Genomic DNA, 25,519 nt, shown 5'->3' with positions numbered 1-25,519 from the left:
CAACACAGAAAGCTTGATCCCTTTTTGATTTGCAGCGAGACCAAGGGATCGACAAAAGAAACTGATCATGGGACCTTAATGGTCTACAAGCTGTATATGGCCTAATACACTCGCTGACATAAACCAGGGCAGAATTGTGCAAAGCTTTTAAAATCAACTCTGAATTTTATAGAAAGCCAGTGCAATGAGGCGAGAATGGGAGATATGATCTCTTTTCTTAGTTCCTGTTATTAATCTGGCGGCTGCATTCTGGACCAACTGCAATCGAGAGAGTGTTGACTGGGGTAGACCAACGTACAAGGAGTTGCAGTAGTCTAACCGACAGGAAATTAAAGCATGGGTTACAATTTCTAGATCTTTTTTAGAAAGAAATGGTTGAACTTTTGCCACCAATCTAAGTTGGAAAAAGTTGCTCTTCACAACTGCATTTAAATGCTCGTCAAACAGCAAAAGTGGATCAAAAATTACTCCGAGATTCCTGGCATAACTGTGCAGATTAGAAGGTGTGCTTTAACTGTAGACTGTCAGCTTTAATTTGAGGGTATTTACATCCAAATCAGGTGAACGCTGTAGGAATTACAACAGTTTGCATATGTGCCTCCCACTTGTGAAGGGACCAAAAGTAATGGGACAGAATAAAAATCATAAATCCAACTTTCACTGTTTAATACTTGGTTGAAAATACTTCGCAGTCAATTACAGTCTGAATTCTGGAACGCATAGACATATGCATAATTCCTACACTGTTCACCTGATTTGGATGTAAATACCCTCAAATTAGCTGACCTTCTGCAGTTAAAGCACATTTTGATCGTTTCATGTCAAATCCATTTTGTTGGTCTATAGAGCCAAAAATGCTAGAATTGTGTCGATGTCCGAATATTTATGGACCTAACTGTAAATATATCTGAGGGTCAATAATTGTTAAAATTTTTTTGGGATCCTTGTTTACTTCCCCCTCTTGCTCTCTATGTCAAAAGGTACAATACTATTCTAAAATGTGTGAAATTTGTAAATAAATAAAGTTGATCAAAATTTAAAAATGATGCCTGAAAAATCACAAATTGGTATTTAATGCTTCTTATTTTAGAATTGTAGTTTTCTGCTCAACTAGAGTGCATTTATCTGTTATAAAATGCAATTAAAACCATAATATAATAATTCTACACATTTTAAATAACGGTTTTCTTTGTGTAAAAAATATATATAAACATATAAAAAAGCAATTAATTCTTTTGATTCAAAACTGAATATTCCAGCATTATTGGTCCAGTCTTCACTAATGATGTTTCCATCCAAAAATGCAAATTAAAACTGGAATATCACATAAAATACGTGTGAATTAAGCAGCGTTTCTATCCAACAAGTCTAAGAGAACAAAATCGTCACTTCCCGATTAACTTGGACCAAATATCAACAGTAAAAACGGAATTTGCTGCAGTGGAAGAAGCTGCATCCATCCTTTCCTTATTTAATAAATGTATTGCGCCTCAGAAGACCAATACCAGCATGCAATGAATGGGTGGTGGTGTTAGAAGGCGTGAGATGCGGAGCACAGATACTCTTGACAATTTTGGAGGTAAAAATGTAAACAACACTAATACTGAAACGGTTAAGGTGTTTCAGAATGACCAAAACAACATTTCAGATGTTTTACGATGTGCTCAGCCTGCTGGTTTGTCCATTTACACACATTTTTATCAACACATGATATCTTATAACAAAATCACATGAGACCCTTTTTAATGCACAAACTGGAATTTGTTTGGTAAAAGTGTTTCCATCTTAGTTTAAGTACATCTTATCGATTAAAAGGTTTATGCTACTCCATTATGCGCATATGTTTTTTTATGCACATTTTAAAATTTAAGTGCATCTTGGCGTTTCTATCAACCGTTTTTTTATGTGCATATCCAAAATGTGCATAAAATTGCTGGGTGGAAACGTAGCTATTGTTACATGATCCTTCAGATTTCATTCTATGCTGATTTATTGCTCTGTTACGATCAGTTATTACTGACGTCTATGTTTGGATGTCTATTATACTCAAATTGCTTGGTGGGCTACTTCATCATTCATTTATGGGTGTCATAGACAAACACTCACCAGGGCAGGAGGAAAGCCGCGCCCACACTGACACCAGCAGCGATGGACACAATGTAGGACACAATGAGGCTACTGTTTACAGACACCACCAGGATCATGAAAGGCACGGCCCACTAAAAAAACACACACAAAACATTTTATTAAAAATAGTCATCATCACTGACACCATCTCTCACATCTCGCACTAATGTAATTTTTTTTATTTATCTGTTAAACTTTACTAATCAAACATGTCTAATTAATTTAAATCATTAAACTTTTACAACATTGTTTATTAAATGTTATTGCATAATACATATTGCATAAACCTTAGGAAAAATATACTGCTTTGAGAAGCATATTCTACTCTGCAATAAACCCTTTTAACAAGTCATCAGCTTCTTAAATCCTCAAAAGGTTTAAATATTTATGAATTTTTCGAAGCCTATGTACATTTATAAAGGTATAATATATATTTATTATTTATGAATATATAATCTTTGCATCAAATTACAAAAACCTAGTTAATGCTAATGTGAGGTGTTTCTAAACCAGAGTCCATGGGCAGAACAGTAAACTCTTGGCCATTATTATTTTTTGAATATCGTAATAACAATATTGTGGAGTTTTTCTTTTGATATTTGAGCAAAAATAATAAAAAAATATTTGCGTTGCTCTCCCATTCACTGCGCTCCAATGACTTCTGCCGAAGAAACCTGGAAATGTATAAGGGTCTATAGTAGATTATAGTAATTTTAGTTCAACCAAACTTTTATTTTGACAGGTTGCAGTAAAGAAGACATTTAAGGTTTAGTGTGTATATGTGATATGGCAACAGTTTTATCATGGAAAATGCTGAAGTGCTCATAAAGTCATACCCAGAGCATATATACAGATGCCGACTCAATATACAAGTAGTCTTTGCAGATTAATACTTTGATGCTATTCTATATTGTGATTTGATTTAGATGTCCAGCACTTAATTTTCATTTATCATCCATATATTATTAGTCATGGGCGTAGATTCACTCTTGACATTGGTGGGGACATACATCACTAGAGCACATGCATTAAACAGCGCAAATTCAGTTTCGCCCTTTTATTAACACGAATAAAGTACTTAATAATATAAAATAAACACTTGATAATACATATAACAATCATGTCCAATGCTGCAAAAGTCAATTTACATGATTTCACTGCAGTCAGGCTTCGAGGAGGTTTGAATGTAAGAAAATTTAGAGAGGCGTGTTACGCAATTTAACTGCTCGATCCTGATTATTATTTTGCATGATCATGGAGGCCAAAATTGAAACCGAATTCTGATTAATTGCACAGCTTTGGTTAATAATATTACAGTGAACTCGTAGCGAACTTGACTTGGTTACCAGGTTACCAGTTGATGGAGGATTACTTTACTTTGAAGTCGATTAAATTATTGGTAGGGACATTTCAGTAATTGGTGGATATTGGTAGTGCCAACTCTACACCCTTGTTATTAGTTACTAGTTATTCAGTTAAAGTTATAGCAACTAATAACCTTTAATTTTCCAAATTTAAAAAAATATACAATAAATAAACAATATTTATTGTGAAAAGCCCTATACAAATAAACTAGAATTGAATTAATCTGAAATTTACCAAATTCCATTAAATTCTGTTTTTATGGCCATGTGTGGTTATGTGACTATAAATATATTATTTGTAATCATGTGGGTATTCATGAATACAAATAAAAAGTAGAATATATATAATAAGAAGTGTCAGTTTCCAACATCAAGCAGCACAACGAGCTGTTTTTAACATCTAGAAAATCAATAGAAGTGAATGAGACCGGAAGTCTTGAGCCAAAAAATTGACTGCGCCCACTCATGCATCAAGATGGTCAATACGTGAGATACTCACAGTGATACCGATGTAAACAGCAGTCTTTTTCCCAAACCGACAGAGGAACCACTGCCACATAGGAATAGAAACAGTAGCAGAAACCTGGCAAGACAAATCAGTCAAACATTAAGGCTACAAAACCGTATTACCACATTATGCAACTCCTCATTAAAGGAAGACACCCACAAACTGAAGTTAAAAACATCTTTTCATCCTTCAATTTAAAGTCGTGCTGCTTCTGAACTAGAAACACATGCTTTCATCACTATAGAGACTGCTAACCTCATCCAAACAGAGTGCTGTTACAACACCAAACCAAACAATTCAGGAGTGCACAAAAACACTTATTCAGGCCAGTGAAAACACTCACCATGATGACCAGTAAGATGTTCTGAAAATCCTCTCTGAATCCCAGCGTGTATTTGATGAAGACAGCAAAATTCCCTTCCAGCAGCTGAGAGAGAAAAACAGACGAGACTCCATCAAGTCAATGAAGAATTACGTCTTCATTTTAGGCCAAACTTCAATCTCAAAACCATTCTGAATGTTATTTTTGAGCGCAGACCTGTCCTAATGCTGACTGCGATTCTAAAGCGTATCTCCTGCATGGTAGACTGCCCTTTTCTCTGTGTTTGTGGCTCTCTTTGTTTTAACACCCATAAGCTGCTGGTCTCTGTGACAGAGGTGAGCAGTGGTCAGTTCCAGAAACTGCTTCCTCTTGTTCATTGTTATCACAGATGCTAAACAGTTTGTAAATAAAGTGGCATGAGACATTTAAAGAAGCACAACTGGTATTTTTCTGTGTTTCGTGATCGATTTTTGAGATTTAGTTGAACTCTTGACATGCAAGAGGGGATTGTGCCATACAAACATCCAGTAAGTTTCATTAAAAGTCCTGTAAATAGCTTTGAAATATGGACTTTTATTCAATCTCAAATAAAAAACAAAGTGAGGGCGGGACAAAAAGTAGCTCCTCCCCTTTTAAAAAGCAGCCAATAGATTTTTTTCTTGTAGTTCTGCCAGTTTTAGTGGTTGAGCTCAAGTGCATTAAATGAGAAGTGAACTAGAAACATCTTGAAGGGAGCGGGCCATGTCAGATACTAGAGAGCATTTGATTGGTCAAGATTTGGAACTGAAGTATGGAAGTGACTAACTGCAAGCTTTAGATGTATTGTTTTAAAGCTGTGTGAACCTACATTGGTCTCACGGTTCAGTTATAATTATCATGCCATTGATTCAGTTCAATTCGATATCTTGGTGCATTAACAATGCTTTCCACACACAGTTTTATATTTTACTTCACAGCTTAACAATTCTTATATTAAAATGTATACATTTAGATTTACATATTATTTTTAATACAGTTTTGTCCTTTAATACAAACAGTCAGATAAATAAATTCAAGTACATGCACAAAACAACATGAGCATTTATAGCAAATAAACAAATACAAATATCCCGCTCGCTTTGAGCATTGTCAAGCTAGTTCTTACACCCATATGATTGGTCACGCGCTCAACAGAAAGGGCTGCCATTGACTCGAACACTCTGGCGCTGTTCACCGATAACTAACATACAAATGCTAACATCTAAAAAACATTATTTTAATTTCACTGGACCTTTAACCTCCTAGGGCTTAGTGGCCACATATTGGACAACACATTTTAGCTCTTATGTTTTATATTTTGTTACCGACATACAGTGTCATCTTGCAGCTGTTTTGCAGCATATAAAATGTCCCAAACACTATTTTAACTTTTCAAAATGGGCATCAACAAGATTTTGGTTAACACTTTTTGGATCTCACCAAAACAATTAAATTTCTAAACATCAGACATCAGCAATTGTTACGGTGTCGTCTGCATGCTCTGGGGTGCAAATCATTTTATTCTACAGGACAAAAAGATCCACAAGATTTAATGGTTGCTTTAATTTTATTAACACTGCAAGGACAAGGTTGTTCTCTTAAACATACAGGAAGGAAATGGTGGTTTATTCATATATATATATATACACATACATACATACATACATACATACAGACACACAGAGAGAGAGAGAGAGAGAGAGAGATAGAGATAGAGATAGATAGATAGATAGATAGATAGATAGATAGATAGATAGATAGATAGATAGATAGATAGATAGATAGATAGATAGATAAATAGATAGATAAATAGATAGATAAATAGATAGATAGATAGATATAGTAAACAGAGTTTGCGATGATGCCGTTTTCACATTGCACTTCACGTTTCTGCTTATTTCACCTTGTGGCCCTGATTTGACAAGCGGGCGGACGGGTTTTTTGAGTGGACGGGTTTTGTAAAGACAATGCTATAAAAATTTTTTTACTAAAAGTTATTTTTAATTGCAAAAATATTAGTTCTTTTTTCCACTGCTTGATTTTTATTTGCGGTTCTTTTTTTGTTAGCAAATTTTATTTTTATTTCTCAAAACTTAATTTTCCCTTTTGCAGTTCTTTATTTATGTTAGCAAAATAAAAATTTACTTCTCAAAAATTAATTTTCACTTTGCAATTTTTAGAGATTTGCATTTATTCATTTATTTTCACTTTATTTTTAAGTGAAAAACTTATTTTGCAAGTACATTTGACTCTAGATTGACTCTATAGATAACCGGAACATCTCTTAGGGCTCTCTGAAGGGGCTAAATCAGCTCAAAATCAGCCTGATTAGCTTGAGGTGTGCACCCAGCCATAGGAAAAATTCTAATTTTACACTTTAGTAAAATTCACATCTTATGATGGAAACGACTGGTTATATTCATCTTTACTTAAGTCTCAGATTTTATTTTCTTACCATGAAGGCTAGCGAAGTGAAGAGGAAGGCAAGCACCAGTTTAACATATGGCCCGTGACCCATCACCAGCCGCAGACCCTTCTGAAACGACACTCGCTTCTGTGCTTTTAATTCCCCCTGAACTAAAACAAAATAAAAAAGGTAAAAACCTATAAATGCATTGAAAAATACATTTTACTGCATGTTAATAGACAGCCTTCAGTTAAACCAGGGGTTCATGAGGGGGGCTCAGAAAATTTATGAAAAGCTGATAATGTATACATTAAATTTAAAGTAAAATAGCAACAAGTAAATTCAAACTTATAGAATAAGTGTATAAATCAAAGAGACTTAACTCACCATCCTGCTCTCTCACTCCAAAAAACAGCACAGCAGCACACACAACGTAGATTAAACTGATGACTGCAGATGCAATCATATACGCACACCTCTGTGAAAGAGAGATATGAGGATTCAGAGGCTGAAACTTGATGAGATATAAAACAGCCCTGTGCTTTCATGCCCTCTCACCTCATCAAATATATTGCTTTTCAGTGGGATATGAGAGTTATTGCTCTGGATTGAGTCATTGGAGCTGTTGTTTGGGGATGTGTTGTTCTTACAGGGAGTGTTGGCCATGCCCACAATCTGACCCTGGATGGCAGTGCCAACGACTGTACCAAACACCTCTACAGTCATGCCTGAGGGAGACACACAGGACAGAACCCAGGTCAGCCAAGTGTTTTTTTTTTATTTTAAAGAAATAAATAATGAGATTCAGTAAAGGACAAATTACATTAATCAAAAGTGATAGTAAATATTAAGCGTTCTAAACAAATAAATGCATTTATTGCTTTATAGTTATAAAGTAATACTGTACCAAAAAAAGCAACAAAAAAAAAAACTAAAAAAAATCAACCTTTAAAACAATAACAATAAAAGTGTGGGAGAAGCAAATCAGAATACTAAAAATTATTTCTAAAAAAAGCATGTGACTGCAAAAACAGCTTTACATGGGTTGCGTCCGAAACCGCCTACTACTCAGTAGGTACTGCATTTGAATTTAAACGTACTACTTGGCCGTTAGAAAAGTACACTCTATACAGTATGAAAGTGAAAAGTATGAATGGAATTCGGATGTACTACATCCGCCATTTTTTCATTGTCACTTGACCTACCTGCTTCAATTGCGTCGCTTTACTCCCATTCATGAATTCGCTCGCGGGGCATCATGGGATAGCGCAGCATGCATGCGATGCGCACTCCAGAATCTCGCCAGAAGTAGTAAGTCATCCGGGTACTTCTCGCATACTGATTTTCGAATTCTATGAATTAGGACATACTACTCGGCTCGCATACTGATTTTAGCTTCCTATATAGTATGGAAGTATGCGGTTTCGGACGCAGCCATGCATTAAATATTCAAATTAAAGACTTACTTTAAACAATAACAGTGCACATGAGAGACTTTTTGTCAGTTATTATATGTTTGCTGTGTTTTATGCGAGTGCTCTTACGGTAGGCTGTGGCAGAATCTCTTTCTCTCTGCTCAGTGCTGATGAACATGGTCAGAGCAGAGTACGGCACATGAAAACACTATAAACACACAAATACACTGAGTTAATAAAAAATATTAGCACATCAGTCTAACATTTAAAGATTTATTACACTACATTAAAACATAAAATGTAACTTATTATTTACAACAGAATAAAGTTGTTATAAATACAAAATAAAACAAAAGGAGGCATGTATATGTGATTGATTTCAACCCAATTTTATCTGAATTGAGTTCCCTTGTATGCTAAATGCTAATGATATTATTTTTCCTTCTCTATTTTAATGGGTTAACAATACATTTCACCAAAAAATACATTAATAGTTAATTTTAGACCTGAAATTGAAATGGTAAAATATATATATTAATATTACGCAGTACTGTACAGGAGTTTGATTTGGTTTGCTATTGGTCAATCTCTTGTGAGTGACAAGTCAATTCAACCAAATGAAGAAATAACAAAAAACACAAAGGTTTATGAGGACTCATTATATTGGATCACTGAAGACATTCCTAAAAGGAAAGACTACCCCGAAAATAATAGTTCCCTCACCATTTTCTCACACTTAACTGGTTCTAAATTTTCATGAATTTCTTTTCTCTCTTGAACAAAAAACAAGATATTCTGAAGAATCTTGAAAAAGAGCAGTGTTTTCACACCAAAAGTTGGAACAAATGATTCTATGGAAGTCAGTGGTGTTCAACAGAAAAAACTCAAACAGGTTTGAAACAAGTAGAAGTTTAGTAAACGATGACATCTTTTTTTCCACAATGAGGCCATTTAAGAATTATTAGTTATATATATATATATATATATATATATATATATATATATATATATATATATATATATATATATATATATATATATAAAATAATATATTGAAATAATAACAATCAGATTTATAACACAGCGGAGTTCAATGCGATATACACTAGTTAAGCAGAATCTGCCCTTTCCTTCATTTGCTCACCACAGTCTCTGCATTGTCCCCTATGCGTTATATGTAAATTTTAAACTAAATCTGATTAATTTACATCATTTAAATTGTAAATTCAGATTGAGGCTTTTTAGTAGCTTAACAATAAAACAAACAGATAAAAAGTTACATTAAATTTGAAATGACAATTTTAAAACCATTCCAAAATCAAAGGTTATCATGAGCCAACTTATTTAGCTTGAGCATCTCTGATATAAACAGATCAGAGAATGTAAAAATGTTGTATTCATTTCCACAAAATGTGTGTACTAACTGTCTGGAGGGTCTGGAAGAGACAGTAGAAGAGCAGATACCACATCATCTTCCCTTGCTCTATTGGTGGAACCACCCATATAAGGAAATAACACAACACAGCTGGTATGGTGGACACCAGAATCCTGCAGAAAAAGAACATCAAAATTATCATCATCAACATCATCCTCATTTGATTGGACAAAATAAGATTTTTCAGTTCAATTGCATTTTAGATTTACAAATTGGATACACTTGATGAGATAAAAATATCCCACACAGCCTAACTATCCACTTTTAATATGTTTAGTGTGTACATGTGTATTAACTCGTGAGGTTAAGTGAGGTAATGGGTCTTGTTGAGGTTAACTGATCTTTCCCCCTGTGGCTCTGAATAAGGGCCTCTGCTGCTAAGGGTTTCATTGGACGTCCAACTAACCAAGCCAGCAAGAATTTGGCGGTGCGTGAAAAGGATTTCTAATCACACCACCTCGTTCCAAAGCTCTTGGCAATAATCCAATCAGTGACTCCACAAGAACAACACTGGGCACTAAGAGACACTCAGAAAGTGAAAGTTCAGACTGACAATGACAATAGTGTGTACAGCGGCAGATAAACACATCTCCCTGTAAGCCTTTCGCTCTTGTTTACGATCAAAACGGCAATGGAGGAACTTGGGTTGGGCACGGTGTATGTTGGTATATAGTCTAGCACACAGTTCTACTGTATTTATTTCTGGAAATGCAGCATGCAGGTAGAGCTCTAAGATTTCTGTGATGTCATTCAGATCGAGAGACTCATTTAAAAGTGTGATTCATCTAGTCTTTACTGAAACCCCATCAACACAGTAGAGAAAATTAGGTAAATCCACAAAAGTTTAATATCATTTCAAGCATTTGTTCACACGACACCATCTTTGTCAGTGCCCTGAAACAAACTTTCTGCTGTGGAGTAATAAAGTGAAAAAAAGTTGCAATATGCTGCCACACGCATAGCCACTTTTTGGAACTAATGATGTCACAGTATCGCATCACATGACTAGAAAAAAGGATGAATAACTCCTTTTATCCTGGGGTAGCAATCCACTCCACTTTTAAAAACGCACTCTTAAACTTCCCTTCCCCCTTCGAGTAAATACCATGATACATGATAATGATACAGTAAACCTCAAACTCTGTAAACAAAACAAATTGTCATAATCAAATCTGAGCTTTCAAGTGAAGAAGCCAAGCATCATTATTCAAATACATACTGCAACAATACAGATTGTGAAGTTGACTATATTACCCCTATGCTAAAAACTCTAGTGGCTGGGATGCACAAGAAAAAAAACAACAAAAAGCAACTCTGACGACATCCTTACATCCTTTTTTTATTTACAATCTCTTCACTGCTGCTATACGGCACTTTTTTGATGGCATTTTTGAGTGTGTAATTATTCTGACCTGAAGTGACAAGCGTGAGCGCATATGGTTTCCTTCACCATTTTCTATGATGTCTTTCGCAACTAGGCGACCGTTTTCTTAGAGGATGACAAATGGACAAACCATTGCTGCTGCTCTGATGCACATTTATGGAGAAAAGTAAAAAGCATTGCAGTGTTTGGGTGCGCTGTGTTTGTCTAAGGTAATTAGTCTGCCGGTATTGTAATGTGTATAGTCCATACTAAGTGTAAAGCAGATTGGTTAATTGTACTTCCTTAAACCGCTGTGCACTCGGGGCATCATGAAAAGGTTAGGGTACCATGCATCAATGCTGCGTATGCAAAAAAACATTTTAAAGCATTTGCAAATGTATACAACCCTTAGTCTATTGCAATGTTGGCCATTTTAGAGGACATTATCAATGGTCGAATCTGAAGGGAACAAATTTTTTAGGGATCACAGGGATTTTCTGGCCCACATTGATGACTGGCTTATTAGATGTTCTATTAGTTATCCTCTTGGAGCTCTGTGCTGGGTCAGCTCCAAATTTGGAAAGAGAGACAGCGAGGAAGCTCCAAGGTGGCAGGGTGCGTGATGGGTGGCTTCTTGGTGAGTGATGTATTTAAAGAAAATATTTCAGCAAAATTTTTTTTGAGCCTAATAATTTAGCCTAATTAATTATTATATTCCCTGCATATCAGGAGATGCGGTTATCCATTGAAGATGTAGCTGTTAACCCCCCTCAACCACACGCAAACTGACCAAGAGCGCAGATACAATGATGCCCATTCTCGCACTCGGTCAGTTCTAGAGCGGGCTATTAGGCAGCTGAAATGCTCTTGAAATGCTGCCTTGATAAGAGCAGAGGGGTGCTGCTATACCGCCCTAACAAAGTGTTCCTCTAATACATCTCTGTTCTCCACAGACACGGATACTACTCCAGACAGTAAAGTGTCGCCCACAATTGAGGCAACTCTCTCCTCAAAGGGTGTTAGTTCAGCATCCCCTGTTCGGTCCACACTTTGACGGTGCGCCGCTGTTCTCCTCTTAACCTGCACTTTTACATTAGACCATTTTTTTTTCATTCGTACACAGTGCGATGTTCAGACTTCACTGCGTTAACACAGCTAAACTCTTCCACTCTATTTTTTCTTTCTTTTGCTATTATTTCAGTTTTTTTCTTCGGTCTACCTTCGATAAAAGCACCTCCAATTCACATTCTGTGAAGTTTCGCGCACACCTCCATTGGAAATGACAGACTGACACCCTAAGCTTATTGGCATTGTTTTAATAAAGCTATAGTGCTTCATACCGAACTTTTTTTTTATTATCGATATTGACAATGGTGTTCTGTCAAAAAAATACCAATATCAATTTTATCGCTCAGCCCTACAGGATTAAATAAATAGATTTTTTTATTACAGAATCCTAATAGTAATTAATAAATTAACGAATGAATGAATGTAAATGTATCATTACTTTCAACGAGGTAAATCTGGAACTGAAACTAACATGCAGTCATGATTGGTCAATGTGCAGCACAAAACATACTTTGTTGCTAACTGAAGTGAAGCAATTAGGAAGTGATGGCTACCTGTGATATGCAGAGGAACTTGTTCATGTCCAATTCAGTCTTACAGATGCATAACAGATCAGGTGTCATCTGCTCTGTTGAATCGCAGTTTATGCCAATATATTGCTTCACATAAAAAGTGATATCTTCATGCCTTCTGGCTTTTAAAGTGCACACCCCACAAACAACTAACAATTAGTAAAGCACTATAGCACCACAAAACATGCATGTAATGTGAAATGTATTGATCATCAGTGTGAAATGATGCACTGAAGGAAATGTATTGGTTTTTGAGCTCAATGAACAGACTTGTAAATGAGCTTAATATGTTCAGTTTATTTGATACATTTCCTTTAAATTATTCACCCATGTCAGAACTGTTTCAAAACGCACACGCTATCATTCCCACTGATATTTTCCTATCTATGTGGCTATCAAAAATGCATTAAAATCAGTCATTTCATTCAGTCATTTTTCTTTAACTCTACATGTCTAATTTGTAACTCAAATGTTCTCACTGTGTTCAGCGACACTGGTGATCAGTTCTGCTTCTGCGTCAGCTCAAAAGTCAAACCACATCTAACATGCAGTTATGAATGAACTCAGTTAGGTCTCCTGTAAGATGTCTGCAGTCTGATAGGTCAGATCTGGTGGTGTGGTCGACTGAGCCAATCAGCATCCAGTCTGCACTCAACATCCGTTTTCTCACATGCCATTAAAAACACACACACCACCCACACTCCTAATATAACAATACATTTGCATTGTATTCAACCAAAAGTCCATGATCATATCTCCGCTTATTTGCCTTATATTTTATTCATAGTGCATGAACATTTCATTTTATTAATACATTTCAATTTCATTCCTTTAAACACGGATCATTTTCTCAGCACTGTCAGTCCCGAATCTGCTTTCATTATGAACATAAAAAGAAGCAGGGAGTTCCCACTAATGGATTGTGAGTGTACATGTACTGCCTTTTTTCCCTCTTTAGCTTACTAATGGCAATTGAAACAACCCCCTAAAGCATTTGAGTTGTGATTTTTGACTAATATACTTTTTTATGACACACAAATTAAAGCATATTTAGTGAAATCCCAGTGAAACGATGACTACACGTGGCGTTCTTGTAAACTCCAGTAACCTCCTGTGTGCAGCAGATGGACTCAGCTCTATCACCATGACTACTGCTCACTTCTCTGTATCAAACATATCTCTTTGTCTCGGTGAAACCAAGATATTTCCAGAGTTTCAGCTTAGTGAACAGAGCGTTTTCATTATCATTTCATTTCCTCATGAATTTGGGGACTATTATCATGCACAATGCATCATATATCCATGTGTACACTTTTGAAAGCCACATACCAGGGCATCATGCGTCCGTGTCTCGTCCATGGAGTTCTGCTCACTAAAAACCCAACGGTGGGATCAGTCACAGCATCCCAGGCCCGACCCACAAACAGGATTACAGAGGCATTAAGGGGATTGAGCTAAAAAGACAGATAGAAACATTAGGAACTGTAGGATTTACGTGCATTGTTTTGAGGTTTAAACATTTGAAACTACTCCAATGACAGAAAGATCATATTGTTTAGAAAAGTCCACAGTGAAATATAATCCACAACAGCGTATCAGGGTTCATACACATTTTTGCTTCTAAATTCTAGGACTTTTCCAAGACTTAAGTAAATTTTCATGATCTAATGTTTGATGCTATTTCCACGCAAACATGGTAATAATAAGAAAAACAATGCACGTTCACAATTACTACAGTATACCATAAAAATTACAATCAATTTAGTTTAAAGGGCACTTATGATAAAAATCACTTTTTGTAAGCTGTTTGAACAGAACCTTGTGTATGTATAGTGTGTCCACTGTCATACTGGAGTGATATAAACTCAACAAGTCTTGTTTTTTAGATTTCCTGATATGAAAATAGGACCCAAATCCCAGTGATTTTGAGGCCCATCACAACTTGAACTAGGAGTGTGGCTTTTGCCACCCACTAAACTAATAAACAGGTGCCATGTTTCTATAATAACATATATACATATATCTACAAAACATGTTTTGCAAATAAACTGGGATTTAAAAATGTAACAGTTCTGTATGATTTTTATAAGTTTAAAACGTTTTTAAAACAGACCATGTTTGTAATAAAAACAGTAAAATATCTATGCCACACGGTGTCAGTAAACGCGCATATATACGTGTGTGTGTGTGTACTGAAAACAGCATTTCTGTGAGACTCATAATTTCAGAAAGGCTTGAATAAACTCCACCACAAATTCATCAAATAAACGTACTTGGTATTTTTGACTATGGAGTCTGTTTCTATCACTGACTGCTGTTTATCTGACATAACACATGATGAGAAGCAGAAAGGTGGGCGGGGAGAAGCAACTCAATTGAATATAAAGCCACAGGCTACAAAAACAGCTACAATGTATTCAGACACCAAATTGGGCAGATTCTGGGGGCTTTAATAAATAATCTGATGAGTATTTTGAAATGAAACTTTACAGACAAATTCTAGAGACAGCAAAAGCTTATCTTACATCATGTAAAAGGGGTTAAATTTATATCTATGTAAAATTTATTTAGATAATGCTTACACAGTATTGCTGAACAATATATGGTTTGAGCATTGATATGGCAATCACAATAGCCACATTTCAGGATTCGATTACTTATTAAAGTGCTGATTATTAAACTAAAATACGGTTAGACTCCCTGGAAAACCATAAAGCATTGTTTATCTAAATTTTTATTTTGCTCTGTTGCATTTATATATGCCTGTAATTTGTTATATTTTATGCAAATGCACTGCATATGAAATGACTTCATCTTCCCAGTTGATTAATGACATTTTCCAAATAAAGTTATTTAAACCAACTGGTACAATTACATTTATATCGCAGCAAAACAAAATATTGCAATGTCAAATTTTTCCAATATTATGCAGCCTTATTACACAGCACTCATAAGGTGAATTTATGTTTTTTGCCAAGAACAGAAAAGAAGTAAAGACATCTAACCTACATTCAAGTATACAAATATTTCTAAAAAAAAATAAATAAATAATTGTCATGACTCTTCCAAAACATTTTGTTTTTCCAAAACTTCTCTAGGCCTGGTAAAAGCCATTTCAGAATTCCATGACTTTTCCATTACTGTATGAACCCTGTGAATGATAATATCACACAGCAATGTAGTGAAAATTGGATATGTGGTGAATTAGATTTTACTTATATACATACAGAATACTCAGATCAAGTAATACACGCAACATAGCAAATTGGATTTGCGATTTCTTTTATGTCTTCGTAATAGCATCTATCTATAGGTCCAGGCAGGTCTTGACCGAATTACATTTCCACTTCACCAAATCATTACTTTCAATGGTCTTACATCCTTGATGAACTGAAGGACGATATCTATGACTCAACAGGCAAAAAACAATACTATTTCCATTTTCCAATGAAATAACATTTACATACTCTCTCACCACAAACATACATACACGGAGAGAAACAAAACAAATGTCAGTGCTTCTTTGTTAGACTTTTTTAACTGAAGCCTTAATTTATAAAGCTGATATTCTTGCAGTAGACAAATTTGGATTTTCACTGCTCGTGAACACATATTACACAGGTAATTAAGTCTGTTTGAAAAATCCTGTTCTCTCATATCTGTTGCTTGCATTAAATTACATATTTTTTAAACTGGCAACAGAAAACTAGGATGCGATGAGCAGGAAACTAGCCAAACGCAATTGTGCTCATGAAAGTGTGCAATATACTGACACTAAGGAGAAGAAACCATTTAACAAATTTGTTATTTTTGTTTTATGTGTAAACAAATGCATTCCTGTAGCTTCATAACATTCTGATTTGACCACTGAAGCCGCATGGACTGTTTCAACTGTGTTTTTGATACCCTTCTGGCATGACTCACTTATATCAAATGAGTCAGAACCATTGCGGTCTAGAGAGGATGAGGGAGCTCTCAGATTTCATCCAAAATATCTTAGGGTGCTTTCACACCTAGACATTTGTTTAGGAACCAGTCTCGACTGCCCAGGTAGCATGGTTTATTTGGCACATGTGAATTCAGCAGTCGTGCTCTGATCCATGCCAAAATTATAGTCCTGAGACATCCTGAATGAGGTGACCTTGGCTCGATTATAATGAACTCTGGTTGGCACAATAGCCTAGTGGTTAGTGCGTTTACATATGGCGCAGTAGCATGTCCTGGCATCCTGCGTTCAAATCCCAGCTCGAGGACATTTCCCAACCCAACCCCTCTCTCTCTCTCTCCAACTTCGCTTCCTGCCTCATTACTGTCCTATCCATTTAAGGCAAAAAGGCCAGAAATAAATCTATAAAAAAATAACAATAATAAAATGATCTCTGGTGCTAATCGATTGTAGTGCAAAAGCAATACGGTCTAATGAACCAGGCTATATTACAGTGTATTATGGATGTAATAGGCATATATGGCTATATAAAAAAATAATAATTATGAGTAGGGCATGCTGAACTATTATTGAGAGACTGAAATTACCATCTGATGTTTTTTTCATATTTTAATCTTATAATATTTTGTATTTGGCCTATTGTTTTTTTTATTTGTGCAATGACACCTCGAATAAAGGATAAACATTGATCTGCTTCATGATCTGCCTGCAGTCTCGGTTCATCTGTTATTTTTCTCTATAGTTGAAGCCTATAATGCATAATTGTAGCCAACATTTTTTAATAGATTGATAGTTTCAATAGATTTTTACAACCCTTACTACTGAAATGAGTCTATGTATAAGAAACTCTTACCTCTCTGATTTATATTTGGTGACTATGTCTGTGGGTATCAAAATTAAAGTGCACCTTTACAATTATATCCTATTTCTTATCATCATAGATTAAAATAACGACATATGACAGCTGAGCGGAATCCGTGGGAATCTGAAAAATAAATGCTGAAACTAAACAATGTGAGGAGAGTTTACTCGCACGTGATTTGCTTTACCTATTTTGGTCTGTTTAGAAACTTCGCCTTGTTAAAGCGAACCACACCAAGAACAAAAATAAACATTGTAACAATTTTAATCCCTGTTTTAATCTACATGTGTGAAAGCACCCTAAATTTGTGTTCCAGAGATGAACAAAAGTCTTGGGTTACTATATAGTATGACATATCAAGAATGCATGCACAATTGTGATTCAATTAAAATATGCACTAGTTACCATACTGTACTGTACATACCAACTTTTAAAAAAACATTTAATACTTTTCAGTTTACAATAAAATATTTTATACACTATTAGCAATGATAATATAAATACATATTATATTAATATAAATATTATTAGCATTGCTGCATTGTTTTCGATTGCACAAATAAATATATAAAAGTGCAATTAAACTATTATTAGTTTCATTTTGTTTTCTTTTTTTATCAAGGAGAACTAGATTGATATATATATTTGTGCATCCCTGGATATTAGAAAAATATACATACAAACAAGTCTTAAGCTGCTTTGAATGAATGGATATTGTGAAGAGTACCGTTCAAATGAGTAAATTGACAGTTCCTTAACCGTACCTGATGCCAATACTTCATTTGCTTCACCAACTCAGATAAGAATCTCTGATTGACTATTGCTATGGAAACTGCCACTTTAATGAGTTTTAAATAAGATAACTGGAGCTGGGGATTGATAGTCACACAGATGCACTAAAGGAGGCTTCATACCTACTATTTCACTCTTTTCTTTTCCACTATCTTGCACCTGACCTGCGGACTCTGGTTCATTATGTACTAGCTTTTGTTTGAAATAATTCTATCTAGTCATATGGAATGATATGATATAGTAACAAAACGATGCTGAGCCAGTTTATTTTCACAAGCAGAAGGTGCTCAGGTCTTACACAGTATAGATGCATTAAGTTCCATCATTCCCATACGTATACTCACCCGTGCCACATCAAGCAAGAAGATTTGTAGAAAGAAGCCCAGGGCGGTGCCTGTGATCTGATACGGAGCCCCTCCGATCGCAAAACACACCTTACTCCACACAGTCAGCGCTCTTTTCCTCTCCTGCTGCTTTGAGAGCTGAAAAGAGGACAAAAAAGGAGAGATTATGAAAGGACAAACAATGACAGTGATTGTGGCGAGTAAGGGAAGAGTCATGAGAGACTGATGAACTTTCCACCGCAAGAGACCATGATAAAATCCTCACTGGAAGAGGTGATTTAGTTTGGACAGCGTTCATGTTTTTCGGACGTTCCTTCTGAAGCTCTTTTCCCCCACAAACATCCCAGCGCACAGCATAAAAGAGCATTCAGAACTGCCGGAGGGCTCTCTGAGATTCAGTCCAGTAGAATTAAGATCCTCACGAAACTCTTGTAGTCAACAGTTGGAAATAATCCAAAATTTATTGGTCAATAATTTATTTTATTTTCATGCTAAAAAATAGTGATAAGAAAATTGGGTATTAATTGATTAACGCTGATATGGTTAAAGATTGATCATGTTTGATACTACTTTTTTAAGAGAAGATACGACAAATGTTGCTTTGGTTATATTGCTTACTAGAGTTATTGCGATAGGTTAATTAATCTTATGATACTATACCAGCTGAAGTATCACAATACCAGGTCGTATTGCGATATTATAATTTATAACTCAAATTATAAAGAAAATTTTAAGAAATACTATATTTTGTTATAATAGGCCTTCCTGAATTGAATTCATAATTCCCTCGAGACCAAAGTGTTATTTGCACCTCACTTCACCTAAAATGTATCAATTCTTTTTGTTTATTTTGTAGATAACTGACCAACAAAAACTACATAAAAATAAAGAAACAAATTATACCTAATGAAATTAGTTACAAAAAGAGCATTTTTGTAATAAAATTAGGCTATATGCAGTGGTCAAACCTTGGTTTAATAGCTACGTTTCCATCCACTTATTTTAGATATTTATTCGATAAGAAAACTTGTGCGTAAACTACGATGGAAACTCTTTTAGTGAAAAATTTTTAGTATGCACATTAAAAAAGGTCATGTGATTTTGTTATAAGAGATCATGTGGTGATAAAAATGCGTGTGAATAGACAAATCAGCAGCCTGAGCACATTGTAAAACATCTGAAATGTTGTTTTGGTCGTTCTGAAATGCTTTAACCGTTTCACTCTTAGTGGTATTATATTATTAATGACCTCCATAATCAAGAGAATCTATGCTCCATGTCTCACGCCTTCAAACGGCACAACGTGTTCACCATGTGTCAGGATTGCCATCCAAGTTTTTTTGTTAAATGAAGAAAAGATTCACACAGCTTCTCTTATAGTAGCAAATTCCGTTTTTACTGATATTTGGTGCCTGTTAATCAGGAAGGGACTTTTTTTGTCGCTTTGACTCGTTGGATGGAAATGCTGCTTTATTTGCACGTCTTTTATGCGATATACCAGTTTTGCGCTTAAAGCTGATTTCCATTTTTGGATGGAAACTAATGTTTCCTGTTGCTATTTTGAGTTTTTCATCTTTTTTTATTCTTTTTTTTTGTCTTGTCAGGTAACAATCCAAAGTAATTTGAAATTTCACTTTGTGAGTCGTTCTTTTAAAGAGATTGCTGCTGTTGTTGTTGCTATTAAATTATATTAACAGAAACAGAAATAAACCGATTCAGATGTGCTTTCGAACAGAAGCATTAGAAAACATGCAATAGGCTACCATAAAGGGCACAAATTCGACAGTTTTGCAACCTTGAAGGGGCTTTTAAGACTATTAAAATAAAATAGCCTATTGTTGCACAAATTTTATTGACTTTTCCACATGCAACATTATCTAGATAAACCAATAATGATGATGCTACCGTTTACAAAGTACAGTGGCACTACCAGTATTTTGGAGCCATAGTATCATGATATTACCAGAGTACTACCAGTAAACCGTGCAACCCTTTTGTTTAACGTAGTGGTATATTTTTGCTTTCCTTTAAAATTCAAGTAAATATGCACAACTGAAGTTAATTTTGTAATGAATATTTTAACACACTTTTAAAAACAGGGCTTGTGCAAAACACCATCTATGACACTTTGCAGGGCTGCATGATATTGGAAAATTCTAACACTGCGATATTTTGTTGTGATGTGACAGACGACTTGAATATCTTCATTTGTGAAGAATTAATGTTTTTAGATTGATTGGAATGATTCTGTAGTTGGGGAATGCATCAGTATAAAATCTAATAAACAATCTACAAGCACAGAAAAATACAAAAAAAAGTATACATTACAAACCGTGATTTAGTGTTTTCAGAGTCTAACAGTATTCAGGTACAGTAACTGAATAAGAAAAGTAAAATGAATCAATATGAAAGTTTACAAACAGTACAATTTCCTATTCCTGAATACTTTTAAAATCATTATACAGGCCTCAAAAACACATGCAAATGATAAATTTTAATACAAACTCAACATTGCATACCCTGTGATGAGACTATTGCAAATGATCACATTGCAATATTGATGCTGAAACGATATATTGTGCAGCCCTAATACTTTGCTTATTAAAGAGTCTACAAGACGATGTTAAATTTAACAGAAATGCAATCCAAGCTGTGGTCAAACATTGCCCAATGTGTGTCTGACTACAGAAATTCAGTGAAATGTCATAATTTTACTAAAAAAAAAGAAAAAATAAAAGAAACAAAAGAGAAACCACATTGGTCTATGGTGCTAATGTTGAACAAGCTACGCAATAACTTGTGCTGACTAACCGAAAGATTCTGATTGGCCACTGTGTTTTTCAAAAGAAATGTGAGATTGAGGGTGCTTTCACACCTGTGAATCGATTCAGTTGTTCCGAAACAGAGATTAAAATGGTTACATTGTTGCTCTTTGCTCTTGGAGCGGTTTGCTTTCACACTGCAAAGTTTCTAATCGGACCAAAAGAGCTAAAACAAGTCACGTGCGAGTAAACTCCTTACATTGGTCAGAGTGTCAGGGTTTATTTTGCAGCGTCCCGCTAAGCTGTCAGGAGAGGTGGTGGTTTGGTGGTGATTGACAGGGTGCGCGCGCGCGCGACGTGTCTGAGGAGAGACGCGGTGGGGAGGGGTGAGAAGGGTGCGCGACGATGCCTATTTGAGGACTGGGAGAGAGACGCGAGATTACCGGGAGATCATCCCTCGTTTGCGGGCATCCGGAGACTCGCGAAACTTCCCGCCCTACTCATAATTCTCTCTTCATATAGCCGTAAGCCTATTACATATCCATAAAACACTGTGATATAACCGCGCTCGGATCGGATCGCTTTCTCACTGCAATCGAACCGCTCCAGGGTTCGTTTCAATCGAGCCGAGACCACCTCATTCAAGCGATCTCGGAGCGATTACTTTGGCGCGGAACAGAGCGCGATTGCCCTGTTCACATAAGCCAATCGAACCGCGCTAACTGGGCAAACGAGATACGTTCCGAAACAAAAGTGTAGGTGTGAAAGCACCCTGAGAGTGCTGCTGAATCTAAAGCAATGTGGCAGGTTTTAAGGCATTTTAAGGGTGCCAATGGAGTTGAAAACTATCAGACAAAATTTTGCTACTTCCTTTGATTATGATAAAGAACATATTTTGTGAATGATTCCTATGTTCATTGAGCCCCTCCCCACCATTCTTTGCAAATTTTAGGCCAAAATCCCAGCAACTGTTTGGCCTTAATTGCCTTAGCCTGCTAAGCAGGGTCGAGCACTAATGGTACTTACGAGCAAGTCTATCGTATTGGCAAAGAAAGAATGCAAAAATTGTTGTAGCCGTCGGACATAAGTGAGTCTCAGCAGGGTGCTAGTCAAATAATTTTGGTCTACGTTCTGTCAGTCAAAGTTGACCAGTTATAGACCAGGTTGGAAATGTAAAATGCGTTACATTGTCAGTTTCCTTACTTGACTGACCATGTGCAGGTGCTCAGCAAGTCTGTTAATCTTGTCTCTGTGAGATCAAAGGTCTGTTGGGAAATTTCAGCATTAAAACATTTAAATACCTGCGTTTTGCCCTGTGCTTAACAACTGCTTAAAGACTTGCAAGTAAAAAAAGTGCACCAGATGAACACCCTCTGGGGTGATTTAATCACACTGTACAAAAAATTATACCTTACACTTTTCTTTTAGCTTCTCATTATTTTTAGCTATTTTCGTTTATTGACACTTTTAAATCACAAAATCTGTACTAATTTGACATAATATATTGTCTGGGCTGGTCAGGTTACAAAAACTGGGAATGGCCTGACAGTACTTGTCTTAGTTGACAGATTAAATAATAATAAAAAAATTATAAATACACACACACACACACACATGCACGCGGTTTTCCTGCATAGAAAATTACACCAGCTGACTCCATCAAATTGTGAAAAAAATCAGGGTGGCTGTAACGGCTACCGACAGACCTCAAGTAACGCTCAAACACTGGTTGTGTATTTAATTACATTTATTTTAGCCTTTTTAAATAGGAGTGTTTTACTTGATATTGTAATACACATTTTTTTTGTATTTGTATATAAATAAAATGTATATTTAACCAAATATGGAAGTTTTGTATTCCGAAAATTCCTCAAATATATTTATCTAATTTAGACCTTGGTTACAATAACGTTACAAAAATAATGCAACGTGTTTGTTTAAAGTAGCAAAAACTCGGAATACCACCTCTGCTGCACCATCATTTTGTGCCAGGAAAAACCATATATATATATATATATATATATATATATATATATATATATATATATATATATATATATATATATATATATATATATACACACACACACACACATTTTCTAGCAATACATTTTCTAGCAATACATATCAAACTATAAAGTATACATTACCACGATAATAGTATAAACACGTTTTATGCAAGCAGCATTTGCATATTTGTAAATGTTTAACATTAATCATAAGATCGAGATCTATTTCCTGCACGTATGTAGGCTACCTTTTACAGTCATTGGTATGTACACGTCCCCTTTAAATCCGGCTTTTTTCCACAGACACACCTCAGCGATGCGTGTGTGTATTGAATAAAGATATCTGTACATCTACAACTATACAGTCTACCGGCAGAGATTATTTTCTGTACTTACACCACATCACTGTCAGCTGTTGCTAAAAGTAACGTTAACCTACTCGCTTCCAGAAAAAAACGATAACGGACGCGCGTATGACACGTGCTGCTGTAATCATCATATTCAGCATCAATCTAAACTCCAGCTTTATCTTTTAATCCCTATTAAACGTATGCTCCCAGTGTATCTGCGTATTGCCAAACATACATACAGCAAATCGTGGGTTAAATTCATGTCCACTTAACCTACCTTAACCATTTTGATTTCATTTTGAGTGACGCTTTTGGCTGTTGGTAACAAACCGCTGGAGAACTGCTCCGCTCCTTCTCCTCTTGCCATAACACTGATCAGAGCTTACTTAACTGCTTTATTGTAGCGTCCTGGTACAGTAACACTGTTTGACAGGGTGCAGATCTCACGGATGAAGAAATCTACCGGTAGATACTAGATGCAGTTCAGCTTCTCCACTGCTGCCTCTGCTCGCTGTTTGAATGCTGAAGTCCACGCCCACGCACGCGCCCTTTTCTTTTTCCTCTTCTTCTCCCTCGTCACGCATCATACGATGTTGTGCACACGCAGGCAAACGCTGAGGTGAGCCTTTACACGTTTATGAGGATTGTATAGTGTAGGCTACTGTAAACCATAAATTTGAAAAACTGCTTAAAATGTCTACTTTTGAAATGCTAATTGAATTATCCGTCATTTTAATTTGTCATTTAACAGCACATTAGTTTGTAGAGTCATTTTTGTGTTTAATTTTGCAGATTTCCAGCTAATAATGGTTCTGTGACACGTTAAAATCAACATCACATCACTGTGAAAATACGAAAAAAGTAATGACAACAAACATATTTGTTACTTTAACTGTTTTATTTAATCAATGAATCAGCTAAATTCTTAATAAATTCATACATTTAATTCATTCATTCGTTTTCTTTTTGGCTTAGTCCCTTTATTAATCAGGGTTTACCACAGCGGAATGAACCTGCCAACTTATCCAGCATATGTGTTACACAGCGGATGCCCTTCCAGCTGCAACCCAACACTGGGAAACACCCACACAATCTTGCATTCACACACATACACTACCGGCAATTTAGCTTACCCAATTCACCTATGGCACATGTCTTTGGACTGTGGAGGAGACCGGAGCACCCGAAGAAAATCCATGTGAACATGGGGAGGAAATGCAAATACCACACAGAATGCCAACTGACCCAGCCAAGGTTCAAACCAGAGACCATCTTGCTGTGAGGTGATCATGCCACCCACTGCGCCATCATGATGCCCACATTTTAATCATATGTTTTAATATTAATGTCAGTAAGTTTGACTGATGTATTTTGATTCAATAAAAAAAATAGCAACAACATTTATTTTTAGTCAACCTGACTTTTCTTTGTAGCTGCCCTAATTTTTTTGTTGAATTAAGTTAACTTTTCTTGTCATCTTGACTTACATCAAGCAAACTGACCGAGAATATTAAGTTAAACTTGCACTGTAAAAAGTGATTAGTTACTTAAAGCGAGTAAACCAATTGCCATAAATGCAACAAGTTGACTTTACAAAAATAATGTAAGTAAACCCATTGTAACTTGGAACTGTTCGGTTGACTTCATTTTTATAATTATGCTAATTAAACTCACTACGGACAAATCACAATTTCTGAAAACTACTCAAATTTTCAGTTTCCATAAATCATGTTTTTTTTGCAATTGTACTCTTCAAAGCAAGATATCTCAAAATAATTGGAGGTTTCTGACCAGTAGACTGCCTTATTTATTAAGTTTGTAATTAACTACAAGGAGCGCTTGTATATCAGCTACT

General features: G+C 35.6%; 1 protein-coding gene and 2 long non-coding RNA genes across 5 annotated transcripts in view; 2 read left to right on the top strand and 1 right to left on the bottom strand.

The window, feature by feature from the left end:
• mfsd2aa (MFSD2 lysolipid transporter A, lysophospholipid a) overlaps positions 1 to 25,519 on the bottom strand; it is a 62,345-nt gene that overhangs the window by 5,029 nt on the left and 31,797 nt on the right. Inside the window, 11 exon segments of one of the 3 annotated variants that reach the window (NM_001007451.1) lie at positions 2,107 to 2,219; positions 3,991 to 4,074; positions 4,343 to 4,426; positions 6,795 to 6,916; positions 7,134 to 7,224; positions 7,305 to 7,474; positions 8,291 to 8,369; positions 9,586 to 9,709; positions 13,929 to 14,053; positions 18,544 to 18,681; positions 23,942 to 24,188. In NM_001007451.1, coding sequence (NP_001007452.1) covers positions 2,107 to 2,219; positions 3,991 to 4,074; positions 4,343 to 4,426; positions 6,795 to 6,916; positions 7,134 to 7,224; positions 7,305 to 7,474; positions 8,291 to 8,369; positions 9,586 to 9,709; positions 13,929 to 14,053; positions 18,544 to 18,681; positions 23,942 to 24,031 — 1,220 coding nt within the window. In that variant the 5' untranslated portion in view covers positions 24,032 to 24,188. 3 annotated transcript variants of the gene reach the window in all.
• On the top strand, positions 18,024 to 22,794 carry LOC147834255 (uncharacterized). Its single transcript, XR_015506256.1, has 3 exons — positions 18,024 to 20,581; positions 20,935 to 21,406; positions 22,083 to 22,794. It is a non-coding gene; the product is annotated as an uncharacterized LOC147834255 (long non-coding RNA).
• Positions 23,972 to 25,064, top strand: LOC103912028 (uncharacterized). The gene is made up of 3 exons (XR_015506250.1): positions 23,972 to 24,283; positions 24,457 to 24,525; positions 24,640 to 25,064. It is a non-coding gene; the product is annotated as an uncharacterized LOC103912028 (long non-coding RNA).

This window comes from Danio rerio, chromosome 13 (genome assembly GCF_052040795.2).
Source record: "Danio rerio strain M-AB ecotype USA chromosome 13, GRCz13ab, whole genome shotgun sequence".
NCBI lineage: Eukaryota > Metazoa > Chordata > Actinopteri > Cypriniformes > Danionidae > Danio > Danio rerio.
The sequence above is the reverse complement of the archived record's forward strand: the minus strand, read 5'-3'. Positions and strand labels throughout refer to the sequence as shown.